Source organism: Sporobolomyces salmoneus, assembly GCF_050403485.1.
Source record: "Sporobolomyces salmoneus JCM6883 DNA, S_salmoneus_JCM6883_v1_ctg35, whole genome shotgun sequence".
Lineage (NCBI taxonomy): Eukaryota > Fungi > Basidiomycota > Microbotryomycetes > Sporidiobolales > Sporidiobolaceae > Sporobolomyces > Sporobolomyces salmoneus.
In genome coordinates, this window is record NW_027481128.1 from 25,740 (window position 1) to 42,086 (window position 16,347).

A 16,347-nucleotide genomic window follows, 5' to 3' on the forward strand; every position below is an offset into this window, starting at 1 on the left:
AAATGTCTGCGACCGTTCGCTTTCGAGGGGTTACAGCTCACTCGCCCTCTCCTTCCGTCACAGTAGAGTAGAGCTAGTAACTATGTGAGATTACACAGCGAGCTGCGCACTTCCCTCAGGCGAATCCGTTTTCGAACCCGTCTCTGTCTCAAGCGCTATATCTTTCGCTGCCTCATTCTGCTCGAATAAGGCTGTCAGTGAACCTTTCGACACTCTAGGGGAGGTACCTGAAGCATCGATTGCGACTCACTAGTTGCTCCTCCGTTCTCGAAGTACCCTCGCTCGATCCCGAATCTTTGTTAAGGTTGAAGATTTCGGCCGCTCTCACGATTGCCCTGATACCGACGAGGTGAGAACGGTCAGCTTCAGACGTCTAGATGAGCTCTGGACTAGACAGAGCCACTGGAAGAGTAACGGGGGAAACTCACTCTCTCCTCGCAAAGAACTTGTTCTTCCCTCTCGCGAAAACTTCCGCAACTTCCTCCTCCGATCCATTCCTCTCCCCTTCCTCCCTCACCTTGACGTTACAGATCCAAACGACCTCTTTGTTATCCGACGATTCGGTTGTCGAGGTTTTCTCGAAGAACGTGAACGAGATCGAATAGAGGTGAGAACGAATGTATTCGAATAACCGGGTTTCGATCTTGTGCGTCGAATCGAAGTATTCCAAGGCTTGTCTTGACGCTCTGTGATTGCAACATCATCGTGAATTCGAAGCGATTAGCAAGGTGATTGAAAGGGCTCGAACTCACTCTCTCCTAACAGCAACTTTCCCAAGTCCCTCGGTGACGAACACCTTATCGGCAACTTTGAGCGTACATTTGTAGTGAGGGTCTTTCGGATTTATGACGGTTTGGAACTCGGGTCGAGGGAGTCCGAGTTGATCGGTTAATTCGAACAGTCGTGGAGTGTACGAGCCTCGATAGAGTGACAGGCCGGATTTGATGAAAACTTGAGGATGGATCTATTCAAGGTTCGCGAGGAATGAGCACGAGTGTGACTCGAGGAATGAGCAACGGAGAGACTCGACGTACATCTTTGATTCCGAGAAAAGTCGCTGCAGCTCTGTGAGTTGATGAGAACACGGAACAGTCAGCCGGAGCACTCTTCGAGAGAACAAGCTGTCTGTGCGAACCCTCGAAACTCACGTTTGTCTCGCCCAATTCTTCGTTTTCCCCGAAGCTTGAACCGTTGCATCCCCAATCTTCAATTCCGCTCGAAACTCTTGATCAGGTGCCGTTCCTTTCACCGCATAACTCCATTGAGGTGCTCGAAGTCTGTTTCGTTTGTAGTACGCATCGAGTTGAACGAGAGGCATGACGTCGGGAACGATGGGGTTTTGGTTTCGAGGTTGTTTCTCTGTCTCTTTTCCCTTCCCTTTCCCTTGCGGTTGTTCAGTCGGCGGAGAAACGTCCCGCGGTGGTGATGTCGCTTTCCATTCTTCTGAGCTCGGTGAGGGCAATGGGGTCGGTTCCGCAGGTCGAACATCTTTCGGAAACAATTCCTTCTTCATCGATCGGTACTCTTCGTCCAATCCGTTCCTGAAACACTGCCTGATCCACTGACTCGCGTAACTGATCCCTTCTTGATGATAGATTCCTGCGGCGTAGGCGTAGAAGAGGGAGATTTTGACGGAGGAAGAGAAACGGAGACATTCGCTTGCGAGAGGGTCGGCGACGAGTCGGGAAGAGAGGGAATAGTGGTCGGAGAGGTCGAGGAGATGAGAGTCGGATAGGAGCTTGTTGACGAGTGACTAAAGGGGCAAGAGCGGGTCAGGTATGCGATAGAGGAGAGATCGTAGGAAAAAGGAAAACTGACTTCGACAGCCGGAACGGTCAAAGACGCGTAATGATTCGTGACCAACTCGGTCAGAGTCATCCTCAACAGACTCTTTCCGAAGTGCTATCCCCATACCGAGAATGAATCAGCTGTAGGGCGCGAGGGAGAAGGAGAGGGAGAGAGAGCAGTCTCACCTCCATTCTCTCGAAAGACTCCACCCTCCTATCCCATTTCTTTACTACATTCTCTGGCTTCTCGAATCTGAACGTCCTCGGATCTCCCGTCAAAGAAGGATGCGAGAACACGGCCGGATCCAATACTTCGACAAAAGGAGGTTTCGGGAGGTTCAACGGAGGTGAGTTGACTGGTTTCGAAGCGGCAGTGTAGCGAGATTCGCGTGGATAAGGGTTCACCCATTGTCCTGGAGTTGGGGATTCGATAGGAGACGTTCGACGAGATGAACCTTGATTGTTGGAATTCGAGGAGGATGTCGAAGCGATTGGAAGAGTGTTTTGACGGATCTTGGTCACGACTGCTGCAGCTCTGATCGCTGCTCTGTGCCCGACCATCCTTGCGCTATTCGATCGAGGCGAGTGAGAGGTTGAGGAGGAGACTCTCGTCGAACAATTCGCTCTCTCCCTTCCTCCATTCACTCTACGACTACTCGATATTGCAGCAAACATGTTCAGACTAGCCTCTAGCTCCCGCACGCTCGCCAGATCCTTCTCGACCTCGACCCGAACACTTCAAATCCTTCCCGGCACTCCCGAAGCTTTTCGAAAGCACGCGATCGATGGCTCGAAACCGGTCATCGTTGACTTCTATGCAGAGTGAGTCGGCGGACCCATTGCTCGGCCGGCAAGGCGAAGCGTGATAGAGGAGCTGGAAGAGGAAGATGGGGGCAAGGATTACCTCATCGCGACAACGACGGAAGCGAGAGTGAAGGGTCGAAGCTGGACGATATGTGGATCAAAAGTGAAGGAGAGATGAAGCAGGGCGGCGTGGTAGGCAGTTACGGGAGAGAAAGTTGGAAAAGCTTTGGCATCTCGCACGGAGGAACTCCTTCGGATGCTCATCCGGGATCTAGTCGTTGAGGTACGGGAGGGCAGATCATGAGCTTGATTTCTTCGAGCCGTGGAAGTCTCCGACCAGGAACAATGCGACCGGAACAGGACGAACAGATCGACTGACGCTTTCTCCGTTTTCTTCTTTTCAGCTGGTGCGGACCTTGCCGAATGCTGACACCTGTTCTCGAGCGAGTCGTCAACGAAGAATCTGGGTTCGACCGTGAGTCTCTTCGTTGTCTCGCCCTCGTCGACGTATCCTCGCTGAACCTCACAGTTTTTCGGGGACAGTGATCAAAATCGATACCGATGCCGAGGGTGAACTCGCCGCAAAATATAAAGTCTCTGCGCTACCTACCGTCGTGAGTCTCTCCGCTTTCCCCTTCCCTCTCGCTCCGAATGCTGAGAAGCTGTGTTGAAACGAAATCACAGCTCGCGATCAAGAACGGTCAAGTGCTGGGACAATTCAAGGGAGCGGTACCAGAAGGACACGTTCTCAAGTTTTTGAAGGATATCCAATCGAAGTAACCGAAAGTGTTGGATGCGCTGGGTCGCTGTACATAAAGAGAAAAGTGAAAACAGAACTTCTTCATCAAGTCGGGATATAAAGCTCGGTCGTCCGATTTTGCTCGATAGTCTCATATCTGAGAGCAGTGTACCACAATCAGCATTGTGACAAGCGCCTTCATCGAGAGTTACCCATTAAAAGCTGACTCTCGGCGAGTTGAATGATTCGATTTCCCTCCTCTTCCCTTCCGCTTCTCCCCTACCGCCCGACAGTAGCAACTCAAGCAAGTACAGTCAGGCAGTAGATCGGCTATTCCACAGAGCGTAGCTGTCCATATCCGCTCCCCCTTCTCGACATCTCCATCGCTTCCTCCCCCCATCTCTCCCCTCCTCTCGCTCGCATCGCGCGACTCTCGCCAGGCGAATCAAGTAATTGGCATCAATACACTCGATCTTTCGACCCACTGTTCCATCCCCCGGAGCGAGCGAATCGCTTTCCCCTCAATTTCATTCAACTAGACCTTCCCCTTCCTCCCTCCTTCTCACGTTGAGTGCCCGACTCACCTTCGTCTCTTCATCTCGACTGTCCCTCTCGCCCAACCGATAGTCCTCGATGGGGGTGAACGGTCTTTGGAAAGAGATTGAATCCGCTCATTCAATAACGACATGGGCTCAACTATCTGATGCTCGTTTCAGAGAAGGAGGATCACGAGGAATGAGAGTGGGAGTAGATACGAGTCTATGGCTTTATCACATGGAAAAAATGGACAAGGAACAGTTTGATTCGGAAGGAAATCCAATAAATGTTGGCTTGTGAATTCTCTCTCTCCGCTGATACAGAGAAAGGTGCAGGAGACTGATCACTAGTGCGGACCTCTATAGAAACCCTGGGCTTCGAACGATCTTTTTCCGCATGAGCAAAATGCTCTCGAGGGGAATTCTCGCAGTTTTCATTTTCGATGGTCCTCAAAAGCCTTCATGGAAGCGCGGTCGACACGTCGGTCAAGGAAGCATGAGGGGGAATCAAGAGTTCAAGAGAATGGTGGAGTTGATGGGGATGGAATGGCGGGTCGCAGCGGGGGAAGCTGAAGCGGAATTGGCTGCGATGAATGTCAGAGGGGAAATCGACGCGGTGTTGTCGGACGACGTCGATACATTCTTGTTCGGCGCGAAGATGGTCATCAGGAACGACTCGGAGGCTTTGTCGGGAAACAAAAGCGAGGTAGCGAAGAACAGAACATCGACTTTACCGAATTCGACGACCTGGAAAGCCCCTCAATCCTCTTTTCCTTCGTCTTCCGCCTCTTCCTCTTCCTCTCAATCGTCCTTACCTCAGTACATGCCCGTTCCCGCCGACTGCAAGAAGGCCCTCGTTACCTGGTCCTCGGACGACATTCGATCCAAAACCGGGATCTCTCGCGACGGACTCATCCTTATCGCTCTCGTCGCCGGGGGAGACTACTCGAATGGGTTGGATAGATTCGGGATGGTCACAGCAAAACGGTTCGCCGAATTAGGTTACGGAGAGAAGTTATTTGATGGGATTAAACGACACTCCAACGATCCGGTCGCTCAAGCAGAATTCGTACAAGAATGGAAAGAAGAAGTTTCTGAGATCTTAATCAACAACACGAACAAAGTACTCACCAGGAAGGAACCGAACAAGGCCAAGATGTTACTCGAAGCCCACGATTGGCCGGATCTACAAATCGTCAATAATTACGCCAACCCGAAGATTACGAAGCCGGGGTCGTGGATCAAACCCACTTGGGACCGAGACGTAGACCTCAAAGGACTGGTCGACTTCGTCACCGAGAACTTCGAGTGGGGTCACGAAGAAATCGTTTCGAAATTCCGAAACCTCCTCTGGCTCGGAATCTTGTTACGTCGAATCCGTAGGACCGCTCTCGAACAAGATCAAGGAATTCGAGTACGATCATCCCATCCCTCCGCCCTCGTCGAACGAGTCATCTGTCTCAAGTGCGAACAGTCAACAAACTTCACGCTTTCCTATTCTCTTCATCTCGATTCGACCTCTTTCGACAACCTCATTAACCCCCTCTTACCTCAACCTGATCGATTCTCGATCCCGAACTACGACGCTTACACTCCGGAGGACGCCGAACTGTTTCGAGCCGAACGGAAACTCTCCGGACGACTTGTCGAAGCACCGAACCCTCCGACGACCTCCTCATTTCGTCATCATGTCCCGACAGCGTTCGTGGAGGTCGATCCCGAGTGTCGAGAAAAGGTGAGGGAATGGGAATTGGAGATCGAGGCGAAGAAGGCGAAGGAAGAAGCGAAAGCCCGAGGGGAAAAGTCCCCGAGGAAAGGAACGTCTTCGAAGTCGACTCAAGGTGGGAAAACAAAGGGGAAGGGGAAGAAGAAGGAGGAACCCATCGATTCGCAGGAGGAGGATTCGGCGAAGATAGGCGATCGATTAACGAGGAAGAAGGCGGACGAGGAGAGGGCGAAATGGCTAGCGGAGAGGGCTGCAAGGAAGGAGACTGAGAAACTGGAAGGAAAGGGAAAGGGAAAGGCGAATGAGGTTTACTCAAAACCGAAACGGAAATCGAAACCGACAAAGACACCTCGTCAACCACCCGTTCCTTCGACCCTCGAAGAACCCACGTCTTCGGACATCGAAATCGTAGAACCGTCTTCTTCGGCTCCTTCGACCTCTCGGCTCCGACCCAACAAATTGAAATCTCCTCCCATGATGAACCCCTTTTCTGACTTCTCTTCGACGAAAGCGACCATTTCCGCCCCTTCCAAATCCAACAAACCCTCGACTTCCTCGTCTGGTCTCTCTTTCACATCTTCTAAGCCCCTCGCAGCGATCCCACCTCGACGCTCTCGTCCCTCTCCCCCTTCCGAATCTGACTCCGAATCGACTTCCGCTTCCTTCTCCTCGAAACACGTCGATAAAGCGAGTCGGAACTCGATCGCCCATGCTTCTCCGTCAAAGATCAGGAAGAAGTCGAGCACAACGGTTATCGAGTTATCGTCGGATTCGGAGGAAGAGGACGAAATGTTGGAAAGCTTGGAGGATATCTTCGCGAGAAGGGAGAAGGAGAGGAGGGAAGCTCAAACCAGGGCGACTTTATCATCGTCTCAACAATCCCTCTCGTCGACTCCAGCATCGTCGTCGTCACTAGTGTCGAAGGGGAAGGAGAAGGGGAAAGAAGCCGTGAAGAAAATGGTTGAGACGATCATTCTGGATTGATTGGGATTTCCATGTCTTGTTTTACTGTACCTAATGATGTTGTCGTTCTCAGTAGCAGTAGTAGGATTGTACCCCTCATCTTTTAGTCGTTGTCAAGTCATTGAATTCTCGTTTCGCACGATCGCCTGCGAGCTCATTGGTCGATTTTTGCATCTTTTCCGAGCGATCGATGTTTCCTCCCTCTCGAACCACACTGCAAGGAGCTGCTCACCATTACTACCCTTGCAAACGGCCTCAGTAATTTCTCATTGCGAACCCCATCTTCCGAAAAGTTCCTTTCCTCCACTTTCACTTCTCCTCGCCCCTTCCTTCCCCAGCGGAGCAGACTCGGACTCGTCAAAGGCTCATCGGATCAGCAGTCCCTCGGAAGCGCCACTCTCTCCTTCGAAACCGATAAGAAGAGTCAACGAAACTTGATCAACAATCTTCTTCTCCTCCCTCTCTCCGAAGATGTTCTCCCTCCGATCCCGCCTTACGCCTGCTCAGCACACCGCTCTCCTCTTCCGTCGCTACCTCGCTACCGAGACTCGAATCCCTCAAACTTACATTGAGAAAGTTGTTCAACGACATTCGGTGGGTTTGCCTGAAGGAAAGGTAGTGAGAGCAGGAGATTATGTTATGATCAAACCTCAGCATGTCATGACCCATGTAAGCTTGCAGTCGATCCATTCGAGCGAGAAAAGGACGAAGCTGATGTCTCCGATTCTCCTCTTTCTCGCGACGATAGGATAACACTGGACCCGTTATCTCCAAGTGAGTTGCTCTCCGTCTCAGCTATGTATAAGAAGCTGAGGGTCAAGAGTTCCACAGATTCCAATCGATCGGAGCTACGAAAATCTCGAATCCTCGACAAACCGTTTTCACTCTCGATCACGACGTTCAGAACCGTTCCCCGGCAAACTTGAAGAAGTACGCTCGTATCGAAGCGTTCGCTGGACAACACGAAGTCGATTTCTACCCTGCTGGAAGAGGAATCGGTCATCAAATTATGATTGAGGAGGGTTACGCTTTCCCTGGAGTTATGACGGTCGCGAGTGATTCTCATTCGAATATGTATGGAGGAGTAGGATGTGTCGGAACTGCTATCGTCCGGTGAGTCAACATTCCCGTTTCGAGCTCGCACTTTGTCGCTCACCAAAGCTCGAATTCTGTTAGAACCGACGCTGCCGCACTTTGGGCGACAGAACGAACGTGGTGGCAAGTCCCTCCGATCGTTCGAGTGAACCTCGAAGGCAAGTTACCGGCAGGAGTAACCGGAAAAGATATCATCGTTGCGCTGTGCGGGAACTTCAACCAAGACGAAGTTCTAAATCACGCTATCGAATTCCACGGCTCTGGAGTCGAACAACTCAGCGTCGACGAACGACTCGCAATCGCCAACATGACAACAGAATGGGGTGCTCTCGTCGGAGTCTTCCCTACGGACGAAGTTCTCAAGAAATGGTACGAATCGCAGCTGAAGAAACTCGAACTCCGAAGATTCTCCCTCGGTTCCTCCTCTGCATCCCTTCCTACCGCCTCTGGATCTCACCCTCGTCTCACGACCGAACGACTCGAACAAGTCTTCTCGAAACCCGTTCTCGCCGATGAAGGAGCTCACTACTCGAAAACTCTCACCCTTGACTTGACTACCCTCTCACCCTCTGTCGCCGGTCCCAACTCGGTCAAGATCTCGACTCCTCTTCCCGTACTCGCTGAGCAAGATATCAAGATCAACAAGGCGTACCTCGTTAGTTGCACAAACTCTCGAGCTTCCGATCTCAAAGCTGCCGCCGATGTTATGAAGGGGAAGAAAGTCGCCCCTGGAGTCGAGTTCTACATCGCCGCCGCTTCCTCAGTCGTACAGAAGGAATCGGAAGCCTCGGGAGATTGGGCGGCTCTCGTCAACGCAGGAGCGAAAGTTCTTCCCGCCGGATGTGGACCTTGTATCGGTCTCGGAGTTGGATTACTCGAGGATGGAGAAGTAGGAATCTCGGCAACGAACCGAAATTACAAAGGACGAATGGGTAGCCCGAACGCGCTCGCGTACCTCGCAAGTCCCGAAGTCGTCGCTGCCTCAGCCGTCGCTGGTAAAATCGTTGGACCTCAAATCGATGGCGCCAGTCCTCCCTCATCTAACCCCCGAACATCGATCGAAGAACATGCCGCCCCTTCCTTCGCCGCTACCTCATCTTCCTCCGCTTCCGAACCCCTTCTTCCCAATTTCCCTCCTCTCTTCGCCGGTCCTCTCCTCTTCGCTCCTCAAGATAACCTCAACACGGACGGTATCTACCCTGGAAAGTACACCTACCAAGACGATATCACTCTCGAGAAACAAGCCGACGTCGTCATGGAGAACTACGATCCCTCGTTCGCCCAACTCATGAAATCGCTCAAATCCCCGACGGCTTCTTCTCGTGATGGGTCTGGAGTCCTCCTCGCTGCTGGATACAACTTTGGAACTGGATCGTCGCGAGAACAAGCCGCGACCGCGCTTCTCTCGTCGGGAGTTCCTCTCGTCCTTTGTGGTTCGTTCGGAGACATCTTCAAACGAAACTCGATCAACAACGCTCTCATCTGCGTCGAATGCCCCGAACTCATCGAGGACTTGACTCGGGATTACGCGAAGGACAGTCAACGAGGAGCGGGAGGTAAAGATGGAAATTTGACGGTTCAGGTTCCTTACTGGGTTGAAGTCGAGAGTGTAGGAGGCAAGGTCACGTTGAGAAAGGAGAAGGGTGGAGAAGTGATCAAGGAGTACAGCGTAGGAGCTGTAGGAGGTAGTGTTCAAGAGATGTGGCTAGGTGAGTAGTCTCTTTTTCAAATCGTGAGCTTCGACTCGTCAAACTGACTCGCTCTTCGTCGTGTTCCACAGCTGGAGGACTCGAAGGATGGGTTCGAGAACGTATCTAAACCCTATAGACGTGCATTGTATCTAGCATTCAGAACTTTCGCAAGCTTGGACCGAAGAGACGCCGCCTTCTTTCATTCCTGCAGCACATTCGATTGTGACGACGACTCGTTCGATACGAACGTGCCCGTATCCTCGGACGTCGCCGTATCACTCAAAAGTCGATGCATTTCAGAAACAGCTCCATCTCCTGCAAACGTGATCCACGAATTCTCGATCACTCGCGACTGTACGTGACCTTTCGGCGAGACGGGTCAGGAAGGTTCGTGAAGAGCACTGGTCGAGTATGCGGACGAGGTTGTCGTCGTGGTCACAGCGAAGAGAGGTGAGTTCGACGACAGCTTCCTTCCCAAAAATCCTCTGAGTGTTTCTCTTCAATCAGACGATCCTTCCTGCTCACCTAAGGGAAGAGGGCTCTATCGTAGTGATAGCGTCTACGGCCCTTGATAATCCCTAGAGACCCGACCGAGAAGGCGAAGATAGCAACCACTCAAACCTGAACCATCATGGGCGGGTCGAATCAACGCGACGAATAGGAACATTGTCGAGAAGGTATTACAAGCTAATAGCCGGATCAACGGGGGCAATAGGAAGCAAATGGAGTCTCCAGCTCTCTCCATCACACCATAAATTCAACTTCGCAGGAGGTTGTTTTGACCCGCCATCCTCTCCTCTCCCGTTCCTTCACCGCTGTGCTGCACACAAGGAGGAATGTACAAATCTTCCGGTCACACTGCACTGCTCTGAGGACTATAAGAGCGTCCTTTCCTCCTCTCTCCCTTTCTCTTTCCCTCTCACCAATCTCTCATCCTCCCTCACTCACCTGCACACTTCCTTCACACTCTCCCTCGCTCACACACAAGCATGTCTTCCTTCACTTCTTCCCTCTTGAGCTTCATTGGCCTCAAATCTACCTCCAAACGAGCTGTTCGTCCTCTCTCCTCTCTCTCTTTTCCCGTGTGATCAATGCCTTCGAGACTGACTTTCGCTCTCTCCTCGCTCACGATAGACCCCTCGAGTGATCTCTTCGATCGTCGACACGCTCTCACAACCTTCTATCCACGATCGTTCAGTCTACTCTGCTCCTTCGCTTCGTTCTCCTCAACTCGCTTTCGAATCTCCTCTCTTCAAAGCTCATCCCGCTCGATTCGTCTCACTCTCTGAATTGATCCCTGGACTCGCTCCTCCTTCGGAAGTACAACTCTCAGACCTCGAATCGGTCGAAGCGGAAGGAGAAATCGTTGCATTCGAAACGAAGGAAAAGGACGAGCTCAAATCGAGAGTGAGTCTTCCTTCCCCCTAATCTAGGCTTTCTCGATCTGACATTCTCCTATCTCGATAGCTCGAACAATCTCTCGCTAACACGCCTCCTCCTACTCCTACGACTCCCGAGCTCGAACCCTCTTCCCCTTCTCCAATCTCGATCTTCGTCTCTGCCTTCTTCGAATCGAAACCCAAACAACGCGCTCAACCGAGCTTGTACCTCAACGAACATGAATGGGCTTTCTGCGAGAAGCACAACCTCTCGGCGGAAGAATTCCTCGAACTGGACTTCGACGTTGTGCTCTCCCCGAAATTCAACGAGAAGAGTTTCTCCCATCCTCCTTCCTCGTCTACTTGAACCTCCCTCGTTTCACTACTTGTCTTGTTTGTTGATAGAACTTCCTGTTGTTGTCAGACTCTCTTCCTGTGTTGTTGTATCGAGCGAACGTGAATCTTAGATCAAGTCTCCAATTCAACCAGCTAGCCATCGGTCTACAGAGAGTGACGAAGAGTGTCTGTTTTCAATTGCGGTATCAGAAGAGAGAGCTCAGCTGACGACGAAGGTGCATGAAGTTGGAATAAGCGAGAGGCAAAAGAAAAGGTATGAGCTGGATCTTTATCCGAAGAGAGGGGTAAAACAAAGGGGGAAGGCATCAGTTGCGAATTGCGAAAAGAAAAGCGAGAGTGACTGCGTAGTAGAAAAAGTATGAAAGTCGAGTATCAGGTAGGTGAGAAACAGAGGGAAGCTTTGCGAGAGGAGGAGGAGAAAGAAAACCCTCGACTTTGACCGAACGAATGGCGGCTTCCACTTCAACTACAGGGACGACGAGACCTCGAGCATCCATCGCGACTACCGACCTCTCGCATCTCGCTCGGTTTCACCTCTGGAATCGATGCCAGTGCCTCCGCCTCCTCCACGACGAACTTCTCTCCTTCCCCCTTCTCGAATCGTCAAACGACCTTCACTCCTTCCGACGTCTTCTGCAGCGACTGCATCTCGCCCTTCGTCGACCTCGTCGTCGAGACCACCTTTGAAACCTACGACTTCTCTCTCGAAACCGGCTGGAACGGGATCCTCGAGGAGGTAGTCCGATCGTAGGTAGTTGTGCTGTATTACTGTATCTACTGGAATCGTTTTGGCAGTCGTTTGCAAGCGCGAGTCGAGTGAACGCTTCGGAAACTCTGATTCTGCGCTAGGGCCACTCGAAGATGTCTCCTTTCTCGTTGTTGATTTTGTACCCTTCTCTTCGGGTCTCAATCTTTACGACGAGTTCTCGCCAAGCTCTCCCTGACAGTCTGATCGCATTTTTGCAGTCTCGTAGTTATGGATATCAATCTGTTCTTTGCACTAAGGGTTCAACCTTCAAGTCGTCCTAGTTTCACATAGTGCTTGTTTTCTCCCGCAGGATCTGGGAACTCCCACCATTCCTTATACTTGTTCCCGCAAGAGTCGAGGTACTCTGGTTGATACCAAAGAAAATATGAGCATTTGCACCGACGAAACTTTGAGCTTGAAGGAACTCACTCTCAGCGTCTTCTTTCATCTTCTCTTGAGCCTGGACCTTGAACGAGACCGTGTCAGTTCGACTTGGTCTCCCCTTGAATCGCAGAATCTGTCTCACTTTTCTCATTTTCGCTTTTGGACTTGGTTTCTTTTTCCTCGACGGTGGAGAAGGAGGATTCGCGTCTATATCACACGCACAGACTGTGTATGAGTACGAAGAGCTCCGTATGATACCCCGAGGGAGCCAGAGAGAGAGAGAGGGAAGACTGACCTTGTTCCTGTTCGTCAACAACCTCGATTGATTTTCGGCGCAGAATTCTTAGGTGGGCCCTTTCTTCCCCTACATTAGGGATTAGACTGCGTGAGTCGCAGGTTCTGATCATTCAGGGAAACGCGCAGACTTACTCAAGTCTGCCGCACTCGGCGGTTCTTCGTTTTTGAGCTCAACCCCAAGCACGAAGACGAGTTTGTCGACGACATATTGTCTCCTGATTTCTGCTTCCGTATCACTGTTGCGGAAATTGACGGAGTTCAGTCAGTCTACTTTCGAACGGCCCGTGTTACGTTAGAGAGAACAAAAAACTTACCTCGGGTCCACTCGACGAAGTTCTGCAATGAACGCATTGAACATTTGGTGTCGTTTGGAGTGAATGCTCTTCGCGAGTTGAGCTTCCTCCCTTGACCAAGAGTCTCTGCCGTCGCACGAAAACCGGCACACAAGGTCGAGGTTAGAGGGAGTCGCGAGCAAACGGAACATCTCATGTAACTAACTCACTTGGTCTTTCGATCTTCAATGAGGACATCGAGAATGACACCTGCTGCTGACAGGAGACTCCTGAGCAATCGAGTCGGCACGCACGAAATACGATTAGCGATAGGTCTCAAAGTTCTTTTTCGAATTTGGCGTGAAATAGTGCTCACTTCCCGGTCTCCAAGTACTTCTCTGTTACTTCCGAAAGGAATACCCACGCATTGATCAATTCTTCATCGGTGTCCCTCTCGAGTAAAGCTTGACGAAATCCGGCGAGTTTATTCGAGTGCTTCTTCCTCTCTTCCTCCTGCGTTCGAAGCGCATCGTTTACACGACCCTGCGGTGCCGATTTGTTCCTCCTAGACGTAACGCCCAACAGGTTTCGATTAGCCCTATCGATTCGACCGAAATCCTAGATCTCCGAAACTCACGCATTCGTTCCCGACGACGACTGACCTTTGTTCACGTGCGCCATCCTCGATATCCAAGTTGTAACGACTCGACTTCATTTCGATCGGGTACGAATGACGACGGAGGTGGAAGAACGAGGTCAATGATTTGAAAACGTTCGCTTCAAGAGGAGGACTCACGCAGATACCTCTCAAACTCGCACTGAGGACCGTGATTCTGATTATGAGGCTACTAGCAGGATCGCACGAGGATTGGAACTGGGGAGGAGCTTGATCGAAACTGGGCGCTTGAAAGTTGAGCGAATCGATTGTCGAAGAACGGCGCTGTCGGTATCCTCGCTGTGGTGTACGAGTCAATGAGGTTCCTCTGAGATGCAGAGGGTGAGCGATTGGCGTTGGTTGGGGAAACGTGGAACGAAAACAAAGGTCGTCGAAAATTTCTCGCTCATTTCCTCTTCTCTTCCCCTCTCTCTCGCACCTCATCATCAACCCAAGATTCCACAGCAACGATACGCGACTGAACTGATTCGACTCCTCCCATCTACTCAAACACTCTCTATTCCTTGAACCCACTTCTTCCCGTTCTACACGGACCCCGTCTCTCTCTCTCTCTCGGCCCTCCTACCCTATCATTCACTCGATCAACAGTCATGAGACGCAATTCGAAAGCTAAAGGTGAAGATACACGCCATGTACGCGCGACTGGAACTGGAACCAGATTGAGGAGTCACGATTCGAAGAAGGACGACCCCGTACCGATGGATCTCGATCCCGCCCCTCAAGTCGCAGCGGCTTCTAGCAACACTTTGGTCGCAGAATCGGAAGGACAAGGGCAGGGGAATGGAGGGGATATTGAGTATGTTGAGGGTGTGGGAGGAGCTGGAGGACAGAAAAGAGGAACCTTGAGGAGGTTGGAGGCGGAGAAGAAACTCGGACCGAGCGAAACGAATAGCTCGAATGATTCTTCGACGGGAGAAGCGGGTGCGAAGGCAGTAGGGGATGACGAAAGGAGGGAGTTTGCATTGTAGTCCTTGATGAACACGAACGATTGTAAATAGCTTTGTTTTCGACGAGCGAGCAGGTCGGTCGAGTCGAAGAGTCCAAGCCTTGACTGTTACGCCCTGCGTCACCGTCACAGCCGTGAAGGTCTGGGGCAGAGAAATGTGGTCAGAGTGCCCGAGAGCAAAGCAAGAAAATCTCTCTTCGAGTGAACTTGGAGGAATTCTCGGCGAGAGACAGGGGCGAGCGATGAGCTCATCCTTCACTTCTCTCCCTCACGCCTTACTCCCCTGATCGCTCAACATGCCACCCCGGAATGCCTCAACGATCAAACTGACGCTCGACACGACCCCTCTCGCGCTCCCCGCCTTCTTGAAACTGCTCACGACAAGTCCTCATCTCGACATGAGTAAAGCGATCCAACTAGCCTCGAAGCTCGTCCCCGCCGGTTTCAATTCGCATTTCAAGCTGAGAACTCTCACTGGGGTCGACCTCGCTCGGATCGGAGTCGAGGATGAAGAGTTACGGAAATCGATGTTGAACACATTGGGGAGAGGAGCCGACTCGAAAGGGAAAGGAAAGATGAAGGCTTCACCTACGAAACCAGAGTTTGGAGACGAAGGAATGGGAGGGAGGAAGAGGAGGAGGGAGAGCGATCTCGATAGACCTTTACCGACGAGAGGAGATAAAACTTCCGAAGTTGAACAGGATTTAAATTTTGATGAGATTGAATATGAAGAGGTTCGTTAATTGACGACCTATCAGCTATCGGGGATCCGCAGCTGACCGGTAATCGTCAATCGAACAGGGTCTCATCAAGAAATCGGTCATTACGAATCGAGCTCCAGTCATGAACGCTTGGGCAACGGTAGTCGCTGAACGACTCGGGTTTTCTCGTCAGGAAGCATTATCTATAGGTGAGCTCGTTCTCCCAGTGACAGCATTGTGGTGGTGTATCCAGACTCACGTTTCGATGAAATAGCTCACGTTTACACGAACCTCAACGCGACATCGAAAGGAGTTTCGCTCGGCATCAAGCCTGCATCCGAGCTGAAAGACGACATCGGATCATCACAACCGTTCGTCGAATTGATGGGTCGAAAAGTGAGTGCGAAGATCCCGAATAAGCTCAGTAACAACAGGCTTATATCAAAGTCATCCGCGACTCACATTCTTCAGGTCCCCGTTCTGTCGACTCAAAACTCTGGATGGAGAGCCGTCTCACAAGGAGCCGTCGCAGAACCTGGGAAATCGTTCGCTTACATTCAAGGTGCTTTTCGACAACAAATGGGAGCTTGTATAGGTGAGTCTCTCAGCTTCTGACGAGATCTCGTTTAGGAGCTGACGAGGTGCTTGCTGTAGGAGCAATGAGATTACTCGCAAACAGTTTTGAACCGAATGAATTGAATCAAAAAGTCAGTCCCACCTCCTCTTGATTTACATGTTGACTCGCCACTGATGCTCCGGCCGTACAGGGCTACGGCTTATACCTCGAATTCCGACCTGAATCGGACGGATGGGGCAAAAAAGCAGAAATGAAAATGAGCACGATCCTTGACTTGCGACGATTCCTCACTCATTTAGACCCTTCCCCTGCTCCTGCAACCAAGCGGGACGATGGAGAATCGAAAGTCAAAGTAGAGGACTCGGAAGGGAACGTCGAGAGCGTCAAGGAGGAGAAATCAGAGGGAGAAGAACCGGAGAAGAAACGAGTCAAAGTCGAGGAGGAAGGCAAAGATGTCAAGCCCGACGTGGATTCGAAGGCGGAAGACGAGGAGAAGGATGAGTTCGATGCCCTTCTCGAAGACGACGACGGGATCGATTATGCCGCGATCGATATCTAGTTTTCTCTCCTTTGCTTCCGTTCTTTCTCAATGTTGTCGTATCTCTCAATCTTTTCGCAAAGTGTATCGATAGTAGATAGTTACACCGAGAGGGAGAGAGATAGAGAGAC

At 51.3% G+C, this 16,347-nt stretch overlaps 8 protein-coding genes across 8 annotated transcripts; 6 read left to right on the forward strand and 2 right to left on the reverse strand.

The window, feature by feature from the left end:
• Nucleotides 1-214: 214 nt before the first annotated feature.
• On the reverse strand, nt 215-2,348 carry JCM6883_004141 (double-stranded RNA binding motif domain-containing protein; the record flags this gene model as incomplete). Its single annotated transcript, XM_076633179.1, has 7 exons — nt 215-335; nt 429-686; nt 753-964; nt 1,035-1,065; nt 1,149-1,753; nt 1,819-1,902; nt 1,974-2,348. 7 exons carry the CDS (start codon nt 2,346-2,348, stop codon nt 215-217), a joined length of 1,686 nt encoding a protein of 561 aa, XP_076486784.1.
• A 112-nt stretch (nt 2,349-2,460) lies between these two features.
• On the forward strand, nt 2,461-3,371 carry JCM6883_004142 (thioredoxin family protein; the record flags this gene model as incomplete). The annotated part of the gene is made up of 4 exons (XM_076633180.1): nt 2,461-2,609; nt 2,996-3,066; nt 3,135-3,205; nt 3,276-3,371. 4 exons carry the CDS (start codon nt 2,461-2,463, stop codon nt 3,369-3,371), a joined length of 387 nt encoding a protein of 128 aa, XP_076486785.1.
• A 592-nt stretch (nt 3,372-3,963) lies between these two features.
• On the forward strand, nt 3,964-6,576 carry JCM6883_004143 (uncharacterized protein; the record flags this gene model as incomplete). The annotated part of the gene is made up of 2 exons (XM_076633181.1): nt 3,964-4,163; nt 4,233-6,576. 2 exons carry the CDS (start codon nt 3,964-3,966, stop codon nt 6,574-6,576), a joined length of 2,544 nt encoding a protein of 847 aa, XP_076486786.1.
• A 450-nt stretch (nt 6,577-7,026) lies between these two features.
• LYS4 (homoaconitate hydratase LYS4) lies at nt 7,027-9,468 on the forward strand (the record flags this gene model as incomplete). Its single annotated transcript, XM_076633182.1, has 5 exons — nt 7,027-7,224; nt 7,304-7,329; nt 7,387-7,668; nt 7,732-9,359; nt 9,431-9,468. The coding sequence occupies 5 exons, from the start codon at nt 7,027-7,029 to the stop codon at nt 9,466-9,468; spliced, it is 2,172 nt and encodes a 723-aa protein (XP_076486787.1).
• Nucleotides 9,469-10,330: 862 nt separating this feature from the next.
• JCM6883_004145 (uncharacterized protein) lies at nt 10,331-11,087 on the forward strand (the record flags this gene model as incomplete). The annotated part of the gene is made up of 3 exons (XM_076633183.1): nt 10,331-10,393; nt 10,476-10,748; nt 10,809-11,087. 3 exons carry the CDS (start codon nt 10,331-10,333, stop codon nt 11,085-11,087), a joined length of 615 nt encoding a protein of 204 aa, XP_076486788.1.
• Nucleotides 11,088-12,085: 998 nt separating this feature from the next.
• Nucleotides 12,086-13,459, reverse strand: JCM6883_004146 (uncharacterized protein; the record flags this gene model as incomplete). Its single annotated transcript, XM_076633184.1, has 9 exons — nt 12,086-12,189; nt 12,255-12,285; nt 12,352-12,416; nt 12,505-12,573; nt 12,639-12,742; nt 12,821-12,925; nt 13,009-13,068; nt 13,155-13,343; nt 13,416-13,459. 9 exons carry the CDS (start codon nt 13,457-13,459, stop codon nt 12,086-12,088), a joined length of 771 nt encoding a protein of 256 aa, XP_076486789.1.
• A 585-nt stretch (nt 13,460-14,044) lies between these two features.
• Nucleotides 14,045-14,422, forward strand: JCM6883_004147 (uncharacterized protein; the record flags this gene model as incomplete). The annotated part of the gene is made up of 1 exon (XM_076633185.1): nt 14,045-14,422. The coding sequence occupies one exon, from the start codon at nt 14,045-14,047 to the stop codon at nt 14,420-14,422; it is 378 nt and encodes a 125-aa protein (XP_076486790.1).
• Nucleotides 14,423-14,696: 274 nt separating this feature from the next.
• JCM6883_004148 (uncharacterized protein) lies at nt 14,697-16,237 on the forward strand (the record flags this gene model as incomplete). Its single annotated transcript, XM_076633186.1, has 6 exons — nt 14,697-15,134; nt 15,202-15,310; nt 15,376-15,497; nt 15,573-15,696; nt 15,756-15,808; nt 15,869-16,237. 6 exons carry the CDS (start codon nt 14,697-14,699, stop codon nt 16,235-16,237), a joined length of 1,215 nt encoding a protein of 404 aa, XP_076486791.1.
• Between the last annotated feature and the right edge of the window lie 110 nt (nt 16,238-16,347).